This window comes from Microtus oregoni, unplaced genomic scaffold (genome assembly GCF_018167655.1).
Source record: "Microtus oregoni isolate MIOR12 unplaced genomic scaffold, Mior012 000015F_ref0000493, whole genome shotgun sequence".
In the NCBI taxonomy this organism is placed as follows: Eukaryota; Metazoa; Chordata; class Mammalia; order Rodentia; family Cricetidae; genus Microtus; species Microtus oregoni.
In genome coordinates, this window is record NW_024543074.1 from 438,467 (window position 1) to 456,556 (window position 18,090).

Consider the following 18,090-nt stretch of genomic DNA (forward strand, 5'->3'; position numbering starts at 1 on the left):
GGCAGATTGTGAATAGTGTCTTCTATCATTTCTTCCTTTTGGCATGGCTGGTTTCAAAGCCAAGGTCTTTACTACCACTAGACAAACGCCCGTGACACTGAGCCACACCCCAGTCCTCCTCCTCCTCTAGAAATCTCATTAGATGGCAGAAAAAGGAACAGGCTAGGAGTGGTGACACACACCTGTGACCCCAGCATTCAGGAGGGGAGGATAGGGTCAGGAGGGGAGGGGAGGATCAGGAGGGGAGGGGAGGGCCAAGAGGGGAGGGGAGGATCAGGAGGAGAGGGGAGGGCCAAGAGGGAAGGATCAGGAGGGGAGGGGAGGATCAGGAGGGGAGGGGAAGATCAGGAGGGGAGGGGAAGATCAGGAGGGGAGGATCAGGAGGGGAGGGGAAGATCAGGAGGGGAGGATCAGGAGGGGAGGATCAGGAGGAGAGGGGAAGATCAGGAGGGGAGGATCAGGAGGAGAGGATCAGGAGGGGAGGGGAAGATCAGGAGGGGAGGGGAAGATCAGGAGGGGAGGGGAAGATCAGTAGGGGGGGAAGATCAGTAGGGGAGGATCAGGAGGAGAGGATCAGGAGGGGAGGGGAAGATCAGGAGGGGAGGATCAGGAGGGGAGGGGAAGATCAGGAGGGGAGGGGAAGATCAGTAGGAGAGGATCAGGAGGGGAAGGGGCGGCCAGGAGTCCAAGGCCATTGTACACGTCAGGTGCTCAGAGGATCAGAACTGACGGATGAATATACAAATATTCATTCATTTTATATATAGAAAGGGGGTTTATTAGAATGGCTTACAGGCTGTGGTCCAGTAAGTCCAGCAATGGCTGTCTGTCAACAGAAAGTCCAAGAATCCAGCAGTCACTCGGTTCCCGAGGCTGGATGTCTGGTCTCCAGTATATGCCGGGATCTCACAGTAGACTGTCATGCCAGTGAAGGGATGGACCTGCCAGCAAGAGCAAGCAGGCAGAGAGACCAAGCTTCCTCCTTCTGTGTCCTTAATATAGGCTGCCAGCAGAAGATGTAGCCCAGATTAAAGGTGGATTTACCACCTCAAAAGATCTGGGTTAGAAATGTGTCTTTCCACTTCAGATGCTTTAATTAAGAAAAAAATCCAACTTACACCCAGAAAGACAAATATCACATGTATTCACTCATAAGTGGTTTTTAGACATAAAGCAAAGAAAACCAGCCTACAATCCACAACCCCGGAGAACCTAGATAACAGAGAGGACCCTAAGAGGCATACATGGATCTACATAGGAAGGAGATAAAGATAAGATCTCCTGGGTAAACTGGGAGCATGGGGGCCCCTGGAGATGGTAGAAGGAGAGAGGAGAGGAAGGGAGAGGAGTGGGGAAAAATGTATAGCTCAATGAAAATAATAAAAAAGAACAAAAATCCGTCACAGGTATATCCAGCCATTTGGGTTTTATTTAGTTTCAGATTAACTTGACAACCAAGAACAGCCATCACAATCGTGTCTGCCACTTTGGGAATTTTGAGGCCAGCCAGGGCTACATGAGATCACATCTCAAAAGACAAAAACAGGGCTGGAGAGATGGCTCAGCGGTTAAGAGCATTGCCTGCTCTTCCAAAGGTCCTGAGTTCAATTCCCAGCAACCACATGGTGGCTCACAACTATCTGTAATGAGGTCTGGTGCCCTCTTCTGACCTACAGGCATATACGCAGACAGAATATTGTACACATAATAAATAAATAAATAAATAAATAAAATATTTTTTAAAAAGACAAAAATAAAACAAACCAAACTCACAAAGCAATAGGAAAAAAAAAACTGGCTAAAGAGGCCTAACTTAACATTAGTGGAGCCATGATGGGCTGCAGACTAATAATACTGGGACTAGGCTCCACCCTCAAAATAACCAGGAAAAAACGCAAACTGTGACCAATCAGAATTGAGACAAACAAGTACTAGATGCTCCAGAACATTAAGAATAGCTTATATAACTTGTATACAGGTTAGAATTTTCCTTGCAGCAATGTAGTACCAATCCCTGTTTGACAAGACTGTTGCCCCACTCCTGCCCAATCAGGAGTTCAACCCCTATCTGAATCTCCTACCCTTTACCCCTTAAAAACCCTGCCATAGCTGAGCTCAGGGCTCTCCCTGATTCAACTGTTGTGTTGGAACGGATGGAGAGCCCATGTTTGAGCCTGCAATAAAGGCTCTTTGCTTTTACATAGGAACTGGGACTCTTGGTGGTCTCTGGGGGGCTCATGATGTGGGTATAACATTAGCAACAGAAAAGAAGTTTAAACACTTATTTGGGATCTAGAAAGCAATGCAAGCTGGGTGGTGTGGGCCGGAGGGTGCAGAGGAGTGGCAAGAGAATGTTGTTTTCATCACAGGTGTTCTAGAAGAACTGCAGAAGCTCAACACCAGAGACCTAGGATCCCCCAACCTGTCGGGCTAATGAAATGAAAACAATTTTTAAATTTTTTTTCTTATTTATTAAGACTTATTTATTATTAAGACTCAGCAGAAGAGGGCACCAAATCTCATTGCAGATGGTTGTGAGCCACCATGTAGTTGCTGGGAATGGAACTCAGGTCATCAGGAAGAGCAGTCAGTGCTCTTAACCGCTGAGCCATCTCTCCAGCCCCAACAGTTTTTTGTTGTTGTTGTTGTTGTTGTTGTTTGGTTTTTTGTTTTTTCAAGACAAAAGTTTTGGCCTCAAACTCACAGAGATCCCCTGCCTCTGCTTCCCGAGTGCTGGAATTAAAGGCCTGTGCCACCATCGCTGAGCCATGAGTACAATTTTTTTAATTTTTATTTATTATTTATTAGTTTATTATGTATTCAGTGTTCTGCTTGCATGTATCCCTGCAGGCCAGAAGAGGGCACCAGATCAGATGGATGTGAGCCACCATGTGGTTGCTGGGAATTGAACTCAGGACCTCTGGAAGGACAACAGACAGTGCTCTTAAACTCTGAGCCATCTCTCCAGCCCCATTAGTACAATTCTTAAAAGAAGAAACACAATGCTTGAGAAGTATTCAACAGCCCTAACAACCAGGGAAATGCAAATTAAAACTGCTTCTTCAGTCCCTCTCGCCCCAGTTAGAGTGGCTAGCATCAAGAAACAAATGACAAGAAATGCTGGTGGCAGTGTGAAGGAAGAAAAAAAACTATGGTCACTGATGGAGGGAGGGAAAGGCACTGTGGAGGTCTGTCAAAAATCTAAAATGTTCCAGAACCATATGGCTCGGCTACATCATCTTTGAGTCTGTATCTGAAGGGCTCTAAGCCCACAGACACATCACACAGGCGCGTGCACATCCATGTTTGCTGCTCAATTCTTCACAGCACCTAAGCAGTGGAGGGAGCCTACATGTCCATCAGTACATGGATGGGTAAAGTGTTTGGTCGGAAGCACCACCTCTTTATACAAAACCCTGGTACCCCTTTATACAAAGAGCCTGGCATATTTAGTCGGGGGCTTCACCCCAGCCCCCTGGTATTCATTTTTGGAATGTTGGGTGGAAAACTCCATTCCAAGCTTCCTCCCCTGGGAAGTTGCCTTAGTTCAAACTCCACCTCAGAGAAATCTGGCCAAATGGTTAACCCCTCCCCAGGGAAGGTCAGGAACACCCCCACAGGCTATGTAAGCTGCCCCCCAGAGAATGAATGTGTGGTCTCCTCTCTTCCCCTCTCTATGTTTCCCCAGGGCCACCTGGGAGCATTCCATTAAACATGGGCATCTTTAATTCGGTCTGATTGGGATTATTTGTGTAGGCAGAGAGGCTCGTCTAAGAAAATACCAAAATACCTAACATAAAGAAAATGTGGTACATACATCCTATGGGGTTCGTGCAGCTGTAAAGACAAATGAGATACAGAAAATGGAAATATGAAAATAGGCTGGACAAAGAGGCACACACCTTTAATTCCAGCACTAGGGAGACAGAGGCAGGAGGATCTCTCTGAGTTCAAGGCCAGCCTGGTCTACATAGCTAGCTCCAGGATAGCCAGGGCTACATAGACTCTGCCCCCCCCAAAACCAAAACAAATTCAAGCACACACATACACATGTGTGCTCACTCACACATACATAAATATACATGCACACACTTGTACACACACACTCATAGATACACGTGCACATGGATGTGTGCATACACACTTTCACACATACTTACATACACACACACATACACACACACACACACACACACATGTGCATACAAACAGGACCTGCACTGGAGAATGTGCTAGCTCTGTCTCCCTTCAAGGTGACCATTGGACTCAGACTTTGCCTCGGGTGAACCTAGGGTTTCTAGTTTGGGGAAGTCTCCCCAACAGGGATGGCACATACTTTAAGTAAAATACAAGCCAAGGGAAAATCCTAATATAAATTACAAGTTTTTTGGGTTTTGTACTCAATGGTACTAAAATATACATATAAAATCTGTGGGGGTAGGCGAAAACCAGTTTTTAAAACAGAAAAATATGAACTGCCTTAATTATTTATATTAGAAAAAAAAATCAGGGCTATAGCCTGGAGAGCTGGGTCAGTAATTAAAGCACTTACCACGTAAGCAAGCAGTAGGGCTGGAATCCGGATCTCCAGAAGCCAAGCAAATGCTATTTCAGGTGTGGTGACCACCCGGATTGCAGCCTCGGAAGGGGAACCTGGAGTAAGCTGGTTATCGAGAGCAGCCATATCCATTAGCTCTAGGTTTGACTGAGAGATCCTGCCTCAAAGGTGGTGGAAGATTGAGTGAAGACTCAGTAATAGCAGTCTAACAAGTGTGGTCAAGGGAAGATGCAGGTCAACCTTCCTCACTAGCTTAGAGGAAAAAGCAGAAAAAACCAAAACAAGGGGCTGGAGAGATGGCTCAGAGGTTGAGAGCACTGGCTGCTCTTCCAGAGGTCATGAGTTCAATTCCCAGCAACCACATGGTGGCTCACAACCATCTGTAATGAGATCTGGCGCCCTCCTCTGGCATGTGGGCATACATGGAAGCAGAATGTTGTATGCATAATAAATAAATAAATCTTTAAAAAAAAAAAAACCAAAACAAGCAATAAAAAGGATCTATCCTTGCTAATCTGAGGTTTCAATCTGGTTTACATTTCAGATTTTTAGCCCATTTACAATTTTAACTGGGCATGGTTGTTCATTCCTATAGTCCCAGCTCTCAGGATGCAGGCTGGAGGATTTCAGCAAATACCAGGCCAGCTGGGGCTACACGGAGAGACTCTGTCTCCAAACAAACAAAATAAACCAAGGAAAGAAATTTAAGAAGGAAAATGATGTGATTGTTTCAATGGAAATGAAAAAGCACTCTGTAAAATTCAGTATGTACTCATTTCCTAGAAGACCAGGAACACACAGGTACTGCTTTAACCCGATCAGAGTACACGGAAACACACAGTAAGCTAAGCCACCACAGAGGAAATGTTTATGTGCGTTCTCTCTGGGTCTGGCAGGATGAGCATGCACACTCACACTGGCTCCTCCTCACACTGTACAGGAGAGCCAGCAAGACCAGGACAGCAAGGGCAAGAGGCCAGGCAGGTGAGACTCGTGAAAGGAGAAGGCAGAAGAGAGCACCGTACTGCGACGAGATGATCAAATATATGCATCAAAACTGCAGATTTACAGACGAATTATGAAAAGAAAAGACAGTATTTTGATACAATCAATATTTCCTAGACAGAACACCAATAAATGCAAAATGAAATTTGTACAATATGAAATACTTCGGAAAGTATTAGGCAAAGGGTATAAGAGGGCTCTACTCCCTTGTTAATATGAGAGATCTTAGAGAAGATTAAACAAAAGATAAATACAATACAGAAGAATTAGAAGACACAATATCGTGAAAATATTGACTTTTCTCACAGTAACTTCAGATCAGTACAATCCCAACGGTTGCCTGTCTGGTCTGAAAATGCAAAGGATTAAAACCAGCCACAATATTAAAAAAGAATACTGCTTATTTATTGATTTACTTTTATTTGTGTGTGTGTGTGTGTGTGTGTGTGTGTGTGTGTGCGTGCCTGCATGAGCTCAGGTGCATCATGTGCGTGCAGTACCTAAGGAGGCCAGAAGAGGGTGTTGCATTCCCTGGTACCGGTGTTACAGGAGGTTGTGGGCTGCCTGATGTGGGTACTTTGAACCAAACCCAGGTCTTCTGCAAGAGCAGTAAGTGCTCATAACAGCTGAGTCATCCCTCCAACCCCAGCCACAATATTCTTCAAAAAGAACAAGGTAGAAAAACTTGTTCCCCTAGATTAAAGACTGATTATAAAACCTGTAACACTTCAGTGTGATGTTGGAGCTGCTGTAGACAAAAACAAAAGCAGATGAGATGCCTCCGGAATGGATCCCATGTGTACAAGGACATCTGATACATGAGAGAGTAATGACCAAGAATTAGTGGGAAAGGCTAGTGCCAGGACAATGGGACAACCCCAGAGGAATTGTTGAAAGCCCAGCCCTTTACACAGTATTCACTCCAGAAGCACTCTGATTCAACCTGTAAAAGGCCAAACTGTAATTACAGTAACATCAAAACTTCAGTTTCATCGAAAATATATCACAAGTTGGGTAGAGGCAGCACAGAGTGAGAGACGCTACTCAAACAGAGGCACCTTTTGGAGACCGCCATCCGGGACGTGAAGGGGCTCGAACCATTCGGTAACAAAAGAATGAACCACAGAGAAAGAGGTGAGTGATTTCAACAGCACTATTTTTACAGTGTCTATGTAAAATGTCCCGTACGTTCATGTGTTTGGAAACCTCCTCCAGTTGGAAGCATTGTTTTGGAGGTTGTAGAAGTACTGGGATGGAGGGCCTAGGTCCTGACACAGGTCACACAGGGTAGGTCTTCAGGGCGACAGCTTAGCTCTGCTTCCAGATCCCACAAGATGTACACAGGTCACTTAGCAAACTTCTGCTGCCGTGGGTGGGGCTACCCCAACTGCTCCACCTTCCCTACCACCACAGACTGGCAGCCCCTAAGTCAGGGGCCCGCAAGAACTTTCATGCAATGCAAGCTGGTACAACCAACTTGAATATGAGTTTGGTTTATACATAGAAGAGTTGCCTTTACTTTGACGGTAGGTAGCTCAGTGTTTACTGGATGTGCTGGCTCGCTTTAGGACAACTTGACACAAGCTAGAGTCATCGGAGAGGAGGGAGTCTCAGCTGAGAAAATGCCGCCCTAAGATCAGGCTGTAGGCAAGTCTGTAGGGCATTTCCTTAACCAGTGATTGCTATGGCAGGGCTCAGCCCATTGTGGGCTGGTGGTAATGGGTTCTATAAGAAAGCAGGCCAAGGGGCTGGAGAGATGGCTCAGTGGTTAAGAGCATTGCCTGCTCTTCCAAAGGTCCCTGAGTTCAATTCCCAGCAACCACATGGTGGCTCACAACCATCTGGAATGAGGTCTGGTGCCCTCTTCTGGCCTGCAGGCATACACACAAACAGAATGTTGAATACATAATAAGTATATAAATAAATATTTAAAAAAAAAAGAAAGCAGGCTGAGCAAACAACCGGAGCAAGCCAGTAAGCAGCAGCCCTCCGTGGCCTCTGCATCAGCTTCTGCCTCCAGGTTCCTGCCCTGCTTTTGATTCTTTTAATGATGAACTATTACATGGAACTGTGAGTGAAATAAACCCTTTCCTCCTCAAGTTGCTCTTGGTCATGGGGTTTCATCATGGAAATAACCTGTCGTGAAGAGGTGAGATGAAAACTTAGTTCAGACTGACTTCATCAACCTGGATTAAGACTTCAGGGAGGGGGCTGGAAAAATGGCTCGGAGGTTAAGAACACTGGCTGCTCTTCCAGAGGACCTGGGTTCAATTCTCAGCACCCACATGGCAGCTCACAACTGTCTATAACTCCAGTTCCAAGGGATTGCACACCCTTACACAGACATACGTGCAAGCAAAAAACCAATACACATAAAACAAAATAAATAAATAAAAATACAAGACTTCAGAAAGTCTGATACCAGGCAGTATTGCCAGTATATTGAAACAGCATAATTTGGGGGAAAAAAGGTTCCTTGTGTAATATAATCCTCATTGCACAAGAAAGCATAATTACATCAAAATCAACTCAGGTATATGCCATTTCTTTCAAGAAGATGGAGATAGGCTACCAGATAGGCTACCTGTGTATACTAACTTAAGGGCCTAGGGCAGGATCTGGCTTGGTATTGGCCGTACAGATGATATAGAGGTCATTTGAGCTGTTAGCCATCTCTGATCCTGTTGTGAGAGCCTGGGGGAGCCCCTGGCTACACAGATAATGTAAGGATCGTTTAGACTATTAGGTTGTGGGAGCCTGGGGAGCCCCTGGCTGTAAGGGTCATTTAGGTTACTAGGCACCTCCAGTCCTGGTTATAGGAGCTTGATATGGGCTGGCATTATGCAGACCACCATGCTGTCCATCACTTCCTGAAACTGGAATTAAGGATGGCTGTGCGCTACCATGTGGGTGCTGGGACTTGAACAGGGGTCCTCTCCAAGAGCAGTTGAGCTATCTCTCTAGCCTGAAATGTTGTTCTTCAAAGTTTGTATGATCAGTAATTTTCTTTTACTTCAATGGTATTTTGCATATGGCTGGAGAATTATTACTAAAGTATATTATTTGAACTATACAGTAAATGCACTAACAGTTTCAAGCAAAAGCACCCACAAGTCAGAAAGGCAAGACTCTCACATTTAAAACTGAAGCCTTTCCACACTGCAGAAGTCAGATGGATATTAGACCAAACAAATGGGATCCAAATGTTCCTCATTAATAATCTACTAATGTTGGAAAATACCCTTGTAGTAGTACAAAGCACAAAACATTTAACCGTGATATTTGGTAGATAACAGTTAGGTGACATTTGACTTCTATGATAGACTCAAGATGAAAGAGGGCTGGGACTTTCCCAACACTACACTGTGAGGATGAAGTGACAGTATTTGTTTTTATTGAATAATGTGAAGATGTAACTTTGTTGCCATTTCAGGACCTGGACAGTCACTGAACTTAATTTCTGTTTTACCATCCAACACGCCCTTCCTATTTTGCTGTATTATATCTATATGGGTTATTTTGGATTAGGGTGTTATGGGTGGGGGAGTGTGACCCAGTAAGCCACCAGGAAACAATTTCAAAGCTCAAAATAATAGTGAGCAAGGGAACCAAAAGTTGACTTCTAGATGCAGACTCAGTAGCTAATTTAATTCATTATAACTCTCTAAGTAGGTAGATTCAGGCCTGCAACCCCAGGACTTGAGAGATAGAGGAAAAGAGGCTTAGGAAATCAAAGTTATCTTTAGTAACAAGTCGAAGCTAGCTTTGGCTACAGAAGACCATATCTCAAAAGATCATATAACATCACAAGAGACAAAGTAAAGATTGCCAAGGTCATGTTTAAGTAGGTAAAGTCGAGTAATAGGAATTACAGGAATCACAGGCTGGCCTGCAACTCGCTGTGTAGCCCAAATTGGCCTCAGCCTCGCTGCAACCTTCCTGCCTGTGCCTCTCGAGTGCTGGGATTACAGGTGTGGACTACCACAGCCAGTGACGATGTTTATTACATTTTACAAGGATGAAGCTTTAAAGTATAAAAGAGTGTGATGCTTGATAAAATCAGCAATGGGAGGGGGACAAGGAAGAAAGCGATGGGTGGACGCATGATTCTAAGTCAACGCGCGAAGAGCAGAAGGGAGAGCGGGTGTGGTGGCTGTGACTGTAACCTCAGCAACCAGAAGGCCCAGGCAGCAACAACAAGGACTTCAAGGCTAGCATGGGCTAAGAGTAGGCTGGTGTCTCCAAAACACATACACACAAAGGAAAGGAAGGAAGGGATGAAGGGAGGGGAGGAGGAAAGAGAGGGAGGGGTTCTACACATGAGGAATGAATGTAGTTTGTCCAGGAGGCAGAAAAATGAGGCTGGTAAGAGGGAAGAGCTCAAACTGAGATTTTTAGATTTTCAGAGCTCTCTCTCCTCATCTCTCTCCTCTCCCTCCCTCCCTCCTGGAACCAGCTCTGTATTCCAGGCTGGTCTCTAACTCACAGATCCACCTGCCTCTGCCTCCAGAGTGCTGGTATTAAAGACGTGCTCCATCACTGCCTGGCATTAAAAAACAAAATTAAAATATGTATTATACATGTCTTGATAGAAGTAATTTCAAACAAATTAATATATGGAAAATAGAAATGTTTTATTATACTTCACTTCTCTTTTTGACCTTAATACCAGGTACAAAGTACGTTTTAGTTTATAGACAACAGAACATATTTCATTTCAAGCATCCACTAACACTAACTTCCTCTCGCACACAGGCGGTACTGAATCAAACCCTTCTTAGCGGTGCCACGTCAGCGCTCTTCTGTTGTTCTAAACGCACGTTCCCAGAGTCTTGCTCTTACTGATCTTACTGTATGGAGGCGTCTATGATGCTCTCAGATGGGAACAAATCTGTCTCCACCTTCAGAGGCAAGTAACCACGCTTTCATCTCTGGGCTTGAAGTTTATGGGCAAGACTTAGCTCCGTAGGTATGGACAGAAACACAGATCTGACAGGTGACATCGGCATCAGGACTGAATGTACCAGGACTACAGACCACTGCAAGAGAAAATGCAGGCCGTCCGTCAGTCACTATAGTTCACATATCAACAATACAAAAGCATTTTCAATATTACACCTTTTTATATAGGATACCTATCCCTATTTAGCCAATTAAGTTGTGAAGATTACCTCAAATTTTGTAATGTGATAATCTTAAAAATGGGAGTGTTGTGGAATATTACTTTGATTATGTGTTATATTTATGTTGCAGAATGTTACTTTAACTATGTAAAGGTGTGTTACACTTGTTTATGTTGCAGAATGTTACCTTAACTATGTAAAGGTGTGTTACATTTGTTTATGCTGCATTTGTTTAACAATGTAAAGCTATATTGCTCTGCCTGTCTAAGGCATCTGATTGGTATAATAAAAAGCTGAATGGCCAATAGCTAGGCAGTAGAGGGATAGGTGGAGTTGGTGGGCAGAGAGAATAAGTAGGAGGAGGAATCCAGGCTCTGGAGAGAATAAAAGAAGAGACCGAGGGAGAAAGAAGACGCCTGGGACCAGCCAGCCGGGCAGTCTCCAGCCAGTCAGACATGGAGTAGGACACACAGAATGAAAGAAAGGTAAAAAGCCCTGAGGCAAAACCATAGATGAAGAGAAACAGGTTATAATAAGTTAAAAGAGGTCATGGGACGAGCATCAGATAAGGCTGAGTTCTCATAACTAACGATAAGTCTGCGCGTCATCATTTGGGGGCTGGTGGTCTCAGAAAGCCTGTTACAGGCAAGAGTCTATAAATACTGTGTTTTTATCAGTCTTTGCCGTCTCAGTGCCTCATTTATAAGTGCCTGCCTGCAGTTTGTACCTCGTGTCCTAGCTTTGTGCTTCCCAGGCAGGACCATTCGGCTGTCCTGCACAGAACTGTATTGTATGTCAGAACACTATGGAAATGCTTTGCCAACTAAGAGACAACAGTACAAAAAATATGCATTGGGATTTAGAAATGTGGGCTTTCAAGGTTTTTTACTTCTCTTTTCTATGAAAGGATCAATGAGAAGATCCAGTTCAATAACCCTTGTGGGTTGTCCACCTTTTCTCTGGAACATACAGACATTTAGGAATTTATATTGTATAATTACCGCAACAGCTAGCACAATTGGTGTGCAGACCTTCGTTCTTCCCAAAGCCTGGCCGACAGTTATCTACGCGCACTACTTGAAAACTGTGGTCCACAAAGTGCATCGCTGGTATACTTTTATTAACGTGATGGTGCAAAATGTATGCCTGGCTCCGGAAAAACTCTTCTATCCGATCTCTTGCCTGAGATTTAGAAATACCAGAGAAAACTACAATTACTAATTCAATAATCAAAGTCCTCATGAATCACAGGCCATAAAATGTAGCAGAAATATTTCTTGCTCATGCATTAAATGAAATCCTGAAAAATCTATGTTAAAACCTAGAGTGAATCTTGCTTTGACTTCACTAATTACCGTTAATTTATACAGGAAGTGGTTAAGGAAAACAGTTATAAAAACTTGTTTTAGGAATGGCTCAGGTGGCCAAGCACTTCCCTTGCCTGTAATCCCAGTGCTGGGGAGGTGGAGGCAGGAGAATTCCTGGGGTGTGCTAGACAGACAGTCTAGCCTAACTAAGAAGAGACCCTGTCTCAAAGGAGGAGAGTGTTCCTGAGATTGACAGAAAAGTGGTACTGTAGCCTACACACGCCCCATGGACTTACACACACACATACACGCACGCACACACACACACACACACACACAGGCTTGCTTTGATTTATTTATAATAGTTTTTTCATACATAAATTAAGCATGATCTCTAACTTTCTAAGTCACGATGGAGAGATGGCACAGCAGTTAAGGGTATGTTCTTCCAGGGGATCTAGGTTCAATTCGTAGCATCCACATGGCAGTTCACAACTGCCTGTAACTCCAATTCCAGATGATCCTACGACTTTCCCTGGCCTTCTCAGGCACTAGGCATGTATATGACACACACACATACATGCAGGCCAAAACTAATGTACACAAAATACACAAATAAAATTTTAAAAGATCAAAGCAAAATAGAAATCAAGGCTTTAATTAGCATTACAACTAATTGTGTGATTCTGGCTCTGGGACATGTTGTAATAATGACTAAGCCTAAAAGAGGACTTCTTAGATCACACTATAAGTACACTATAGGTATAGGGAACACGACAGAATGAAGACACTTTTTGGCTGTTCTTGTTTTCAAGACAAGGCTTCCCTGTGTAGACCTGGCTGTCCTGGAACTCAACTCTGCAGCCTGCCTGCCTCTGTCTTCTGAGTGCTGGGATTAAAGTGCATACCACCACCACTGGGTCACAAACATAATTTTAAAAATTTAGAAGGAATAAATTTAAATCATTCTTTAAAAAGCTTGAGCAGGCACACGCCTTTAATCCCAGCACTCGGGAGGCAGAGGCAGGTAGATCTCTGTGAGTTTGAGGCCAGGCTGGTCTACAGAGCAAGTTCCAGGACAGGCACCAAAGCTACAGAGAAACCCTGTCTTGAAAAACCAAAACCAAACCAAACCAAACAAACAACAACAACAACAACAAAAAAAACTTGAGCAGTAGTGTTGTGTTTCATATGTGTGTATATGTATACATGTATTGTGTGCAAATGAGTACCACATATGCATATGTGGGTGCGTGCATACCATGGTTTGCATGTGGAAGTCAGAGGACATCCTGAGATGGATTCTTTAAGAATGTTTTTCTTTTGACATAGGTTTTCATGTAGCCCAGACTGGACTTGAACTCCTACTAATAAGACAAAGCATTTACCAAAATCTTTCTAGGTCACTCAAGGGCTTTCCCATCAGGATGTGGGCTCACCTTGAGGATGTTGCGGTTAGTGGCATCTTCACAGTCGGAAGAGTTGTTGCACACACTTTTCCAGCCTGGTGCAAAAGGATTCACTGGAGAGAAAAACAGGACAGGTACACACCAGCTTCTAAAGAGTGTCACACACTCCAGTAAAGCCCCACATGCTTTGGTTGGTATGCAGACATATGTGCGTTAAAGCCAGCTCTAACCAGAATAGTAAGGTTAGGCACACAGTTTGAATAGCATGCACTGTGACTTTACTCCATCTGGGGGCTAGTGGGAGTAACTACAAGATGAGAATGGAAATAGATTGGGTTTGGGTATTCCCTCTCAAGTCATCAAGAATAAAAAACAATAAAATGTCTTTCCTAAAATTGCATAGTTAAAGGTTATGTTAATAAAATGATACTGACTTAAAACCATAAATACTGTATTTGGAGGCAAACAGCTGGTCTGCTGACGTTTAAAGCACAAGCAGCCATTAGTGTATATTAGTGATTAGCAAACATTTCAAACCTGTCATTTATGAGACCTCTCGCATTTACATGACAGTTAATTTTACAATCTTATCATGGTTTTCGACTAAAGTTATACAATCAATGTAAAACTGTTTCACCTTGAAAGGCTATGAATAGCTCATACACGAAGTCGCCCTCCGGAATTTTAACAGAATGGCACTTGTATGATGGTTCTATGACATGGCACAACAAATCAGAGATTAAATTATCCAGGATTTTCTTCAGCACTCGAAAGAGCAGGTCATTATATCTTCCTACACACGATTTCGTGGTAAAACGCACAGCCATATGATAAGAATAATCAGGCTCCCGATAGGCTTTGGGAAAAGGTGAGAAGAAAAACAATTGTGCCTTGCGTTAATCTCTGCTATTAAAAAAAAAATCAAAAACATGTAATATCAAACATCATTAATCTTTCAAGTCAGCTTAGGAATTTTACTTATCTAATAGAATACTCCATAAGTCTGTTTACAAAATACATATAACTAATAATTTTAATGAAAAAAGTCATTGTCATCTGGTATCTACCTACTTAGGACAACTGGCCTCTGTGGGGTGGCAATACGGGCAAGTTAAGAGTATCGAGAACACATTGGAGCTGGAGACACAGCTCAATAGTTAAGAGCTGAGGGGTCAGCACCCACAGCAGATGGCTCCTACCTGCTTATAACTCCATCTCCAGGCCGGCACATGCCCGCTCTCTCTCTCTCTGCGACTCTGCCGGTCCCTGCACTCACAGGCACGTAACCCACACATACAATATACATAATAAATCTTAAAATGTAAGAATGTTTCTGGGGAACTGGGGAGATGGCTCATGTGCTTATACAATTATCATATTATAATTAAATATATTATTACCAAAGATCATAAAGTCATATCTCTTCTTTATTGTAGTTTCCTCTTGGGTTTCTGCTTTGATAGTCTTATAGGAAAGAGTACACGTGTAAAGTCCAGATAATGACTCTATAAAATCTTTCACCACCAGTTTTCCTGTGTTTGTTATATTTATTTGGCGATTCCCTAATCAGAAAGAGGAAATTACTTGGTTATTTAACAGGTAACTTAATCATTATTCAGTAAACTCAGGACTGTAAACAAACATGCCAAAAAATAAAATTAACTATTTCAACTTCAAGAACCCAATAAAAAATTAAAACAGGGTCTCACTGTATAGCCCCTGACTGGCCTTGAACTTAGAGATCTGCCTGCCTCTGCCTTCTGAGTGCTGGAATTAAGGGAGTGTGCCACCACACCCAGTAACCCAGAAAAAAAAAACCCTTAATTGTCATATTACTCTATGGAAACGCTACATAAGCTGGGTACTCTTTTGAAATCTTTGTTAATTTATTTCTTGGTATCTAGTTTTGACAGATTCACGTCAGTAATTCAGTAAATTTATATATGTATGTATACATATATATTTACATAAGACAAATGAATAATGCTGATATCCTAAGGTATCCTTCTAAGATGAAAAATTACATACTGAATCTCTCATATCACTGGCGTTTCATGGGTAAACCTCAGTGCTTATGAAAACTGTTGAATAGCTTTGGGAAGTGGGGCACAAAATCACTGCCTGAGCATAGCAGGACAGCTCAGTGGAAGAGCGCCTAAGAGGCTGACTCTGGACTCAATTCCAAGCACTAGGAAAAAAAATAATAAAAAACTATCTCTTTGGTTAGTTCAGGCTACCTTCAAACTTGTAATCCTCCTGTCTCAGCCTCTTGAGTGTTTTGCTCACAGGCCTGTGCCATCCTTTGGATCTGCTTTAGTTTTTGCATAGGAAGAACTTAAGTCATAGAGTCAAAAAAATAACAACTTACCTAAATGTTGAGCAAATTTAATTATAGTTAAAATTAAATTTATTGGAGCTGGAAAGTGTTCAAGAGCATTTATTTCAGAGAACCTGGCTTCTATTCCCAGCCATCTACATGGTGGTTCACAACCATTAGTAAACTCTAGTTCCATGGGATCCAATACCCTCTTCTGAGCTTCGAGGGCATCAGGCATGCATGTAGTGTACATTCATGCATGCAGGCAAAAAAAAAATACACATAAAAATAAATTTGATAAATGTTTAGAATTTGTTCTTTTCAACAATGACAGCACTTTTAAAAACAATGTTCACATCATTAAAATATATTAAAATAATTTACCTTGTAATTTGTTTTCATTTGGCCCAATCCATAAGTAGGCGGGGTCCACTATTTCTTTATTAGCACGATTAATATCCATACAAATAAGGACAGGGCTTTTATGATGTAACTTTACGTATATTTTCACTGTGACAAAACAAATTTTTGCAGTAACTATATTATACCACAAAAGAAACACACTCCTATTTATTTGTCCCAATAATACCAATTAATTCTTTCTGGATTTCAGTACTTAAAAAGTGGTCAGAACATGTTGGATGCTAGTTGTCATTCAGAATGAAGTCATTTTTGCTTCTCATGGTAAGCCTTTAAACCATACCTTGTCGGGATATATAAATTGTGTATATTATTTATAATATATATAAAAATATATGAACAATATATTTATATATTCTGTGATAATCCATTAAAATGTAAGTGCCTTACAACGTACACATTCATAAATAGCTCCAATAATTGTTTGAAGGGATCGTGGAGTTAATGTTCAGAGGATATGAGCTTGACTGATAAACTATTTCAAAACTGAAAATTTGGTATTTTCCTTGCGCTTCCTGTTGTCCCACGACGAGGAAGGTGTTCTGTCGAGATCTTCACTGACTCAGTTGGTGGAAGCTGCGACAGTACGTGATCTCGAGATATTTCAGGCCCAATCATTGCCAGGGTCTGAATCTATAAAGGCTATCGTACAATTCGGTGTAGTTGTGGTGTTGGGAAGGGAAAGGCCTTAAATGTAGAAATGGTCTATACACAACACAGTGAAGTGGCTCAAAGTTATCGCAAAATAGCTGGCTCACTAATGTTTCCTGAAGAGTGTAGGAAAGTTAAACTACAAAGGGTAACACTGGAGCAGGAGCTTGATGAGTAGCGCTGGTTGATACACAAGGAGAGAAGAGCCTTCCAGAAGGACGTCCACCCTGCTAAGTGGTTTTCCCCGTTACAAAGCAGGAGTATTTGGAAGAGAGGTGATTAGATCCCCAGAACTACGATGGAGACTGGGACATAAGACTAGCGTTGCTTTGAGGACGAAATGTTGCAAACTCCCGAAACTGCAGAATTCAGAGCAGACGTCACACCGGCTCGCTCCCTTTCCCCTCCAGGGCAGAACCTAAGCAGGTGCACGGCATCCCCAGCTCTGGGGACAGGCCTTGCGTGGGAAGAGGCACTTATTACCTGGCTGTTCTATCGTGCCGTACACAAAGCCTTTCTTACTGAATAAGGAAGAACGTTGCGTTCCAACTGCGGAGGAAAGAAAACCTCTGAGTTATTAGTGTTTAGAGGACCCAGGGTTCCGCAGGGAGCAGGCGAAGGGAGGCGCGGAAGAGGTGGGACGTGGGAGGAGCCTGCGGGCCAAGCCCCACCTCCTACGAGAGACCAGAGCACCGCGGAGAAGAGGGCCCAGGCGCGCATCACGGCTCAGGCACTAGCGGAGACAGCTGGGCTTCCTCCTACCTCAGGCCGGGCCCAACGCCTCCCCATCGCTCCTCTACAGAGCGAAGCAAACCGCCGAGGGCATTTCCCCCTACCGGTCCGTGGCTACCACGGGGGCGGCTGCGCCCGAGAGCGCCTGCGTGTTCCGGCTCGGCGCGAGGGGCGGGGCGAGCGCGCGGAAGGGGAGCCCCGCCTCCCGGCGCCTGCGCAGTCGCAGAGCGCTGCCGCCGCCGAGCGTTTAGCACCTCGCCTGGGGTGCCATGTTCCTGCGCTCTAGCTCTCCTCGGCACGGCCGTGTGAAGAGCGGGTAGAGGAAACGAGCTCAAGATTTCCTCAGACGAGGGGTTGAAGAAACCGATGGGAGAACACAGTGGGTCCCTAGGACCGTGCTGGCGCCGAGTAGCCCGAGGGTGCCATCGTCTGGGGAGCTGAAGAAGGGAGAAGTTTGTGAGACTTTCCTAAGAGCGAGGGCCCAGCTCGGGAACTCCCTGGTCTGACATAAAACTGGCGTTGCCGGATCTGTCAAAGCGTCACACAAAACCAAGATCTCGAAGAGCAT

At 43.6% G+C, this 18,090-nt stretch overlaps 1 protein-coding gene across 3 annotated transcripts; it reads right to left on the reverse strand.

Annotated features, from left to right (window-relative positions):
- Positions 1-10,187: 10,187 nt before the first annotated feature.
- On the reverse strand, positions 10,188-17,631 carry LOC121456789 (zona pellucida-binding protein 2-like). Of its 3 annotated transcripts, none has more exons than XM_041665246.1 (8): positions 17,462-17,631; positions 17,274-17,339; positions 16,104-16,229; positions 14,803-14,964; positions 14,040-14,258; positions 13,433-13,515; positions 11,688-11,868; positions 10,188-10,602 (listed from the first exon to the last, which is right to left on the reverse strand). In XM_041665246.1, exons 1-8 carry the CDS (start codon positions 17,508-17,510, stop codon positions 10,508-10,510), a joined length of 981 nt encoding a protein of 326 aa, XP_041521180.1. In that variant the 5' UTR covers positions 17,511-17,631; the 3' UTR covers positions 10,188-10,507. The 3 variants fall into 3 exon arrangements, with proteins under 3 accessions (XP_041521180.1, XP_041521181.1, XP_041521182.1); XM_041665247.1 differs by having other exon boundaries at positions 16,537-17,339; positions 17,462-17,512; XM_041665248.1 differs by lacking the exon at positions 17,462-17,631 and having other exon boundaries at positions 16,530-17,444.
- Between the last annotated feature and the right edge of the window lie 459 nt (positions 17,632-18,090).

Bases quoted from the DNA above. Each gene is read 5' to 3' on its own strand.
- LOC121456789 (XM_041665246.1), bottom strand. From the start codon at position 17,510: ATGCGCGCCTGGGCCCTCTTCTCCGCGGTGCTCTGGTCTCTCGTAGGA. The intron at 17,340-17,461 runs GTGGGGCTTGGC...TTTCCTCCGCAG, and splicing joins GCTCTGGTCTCTCGTAGGAG to TTGGAACGCAACGTTCTTCC. The intron at 11,869-13,432 runs GTGAGCCCACAT...TCTAAATCTCAG, and splicing joins CTAACCGCAACATCCTCAAG to GCAAGAGATCGGATAGAAGA.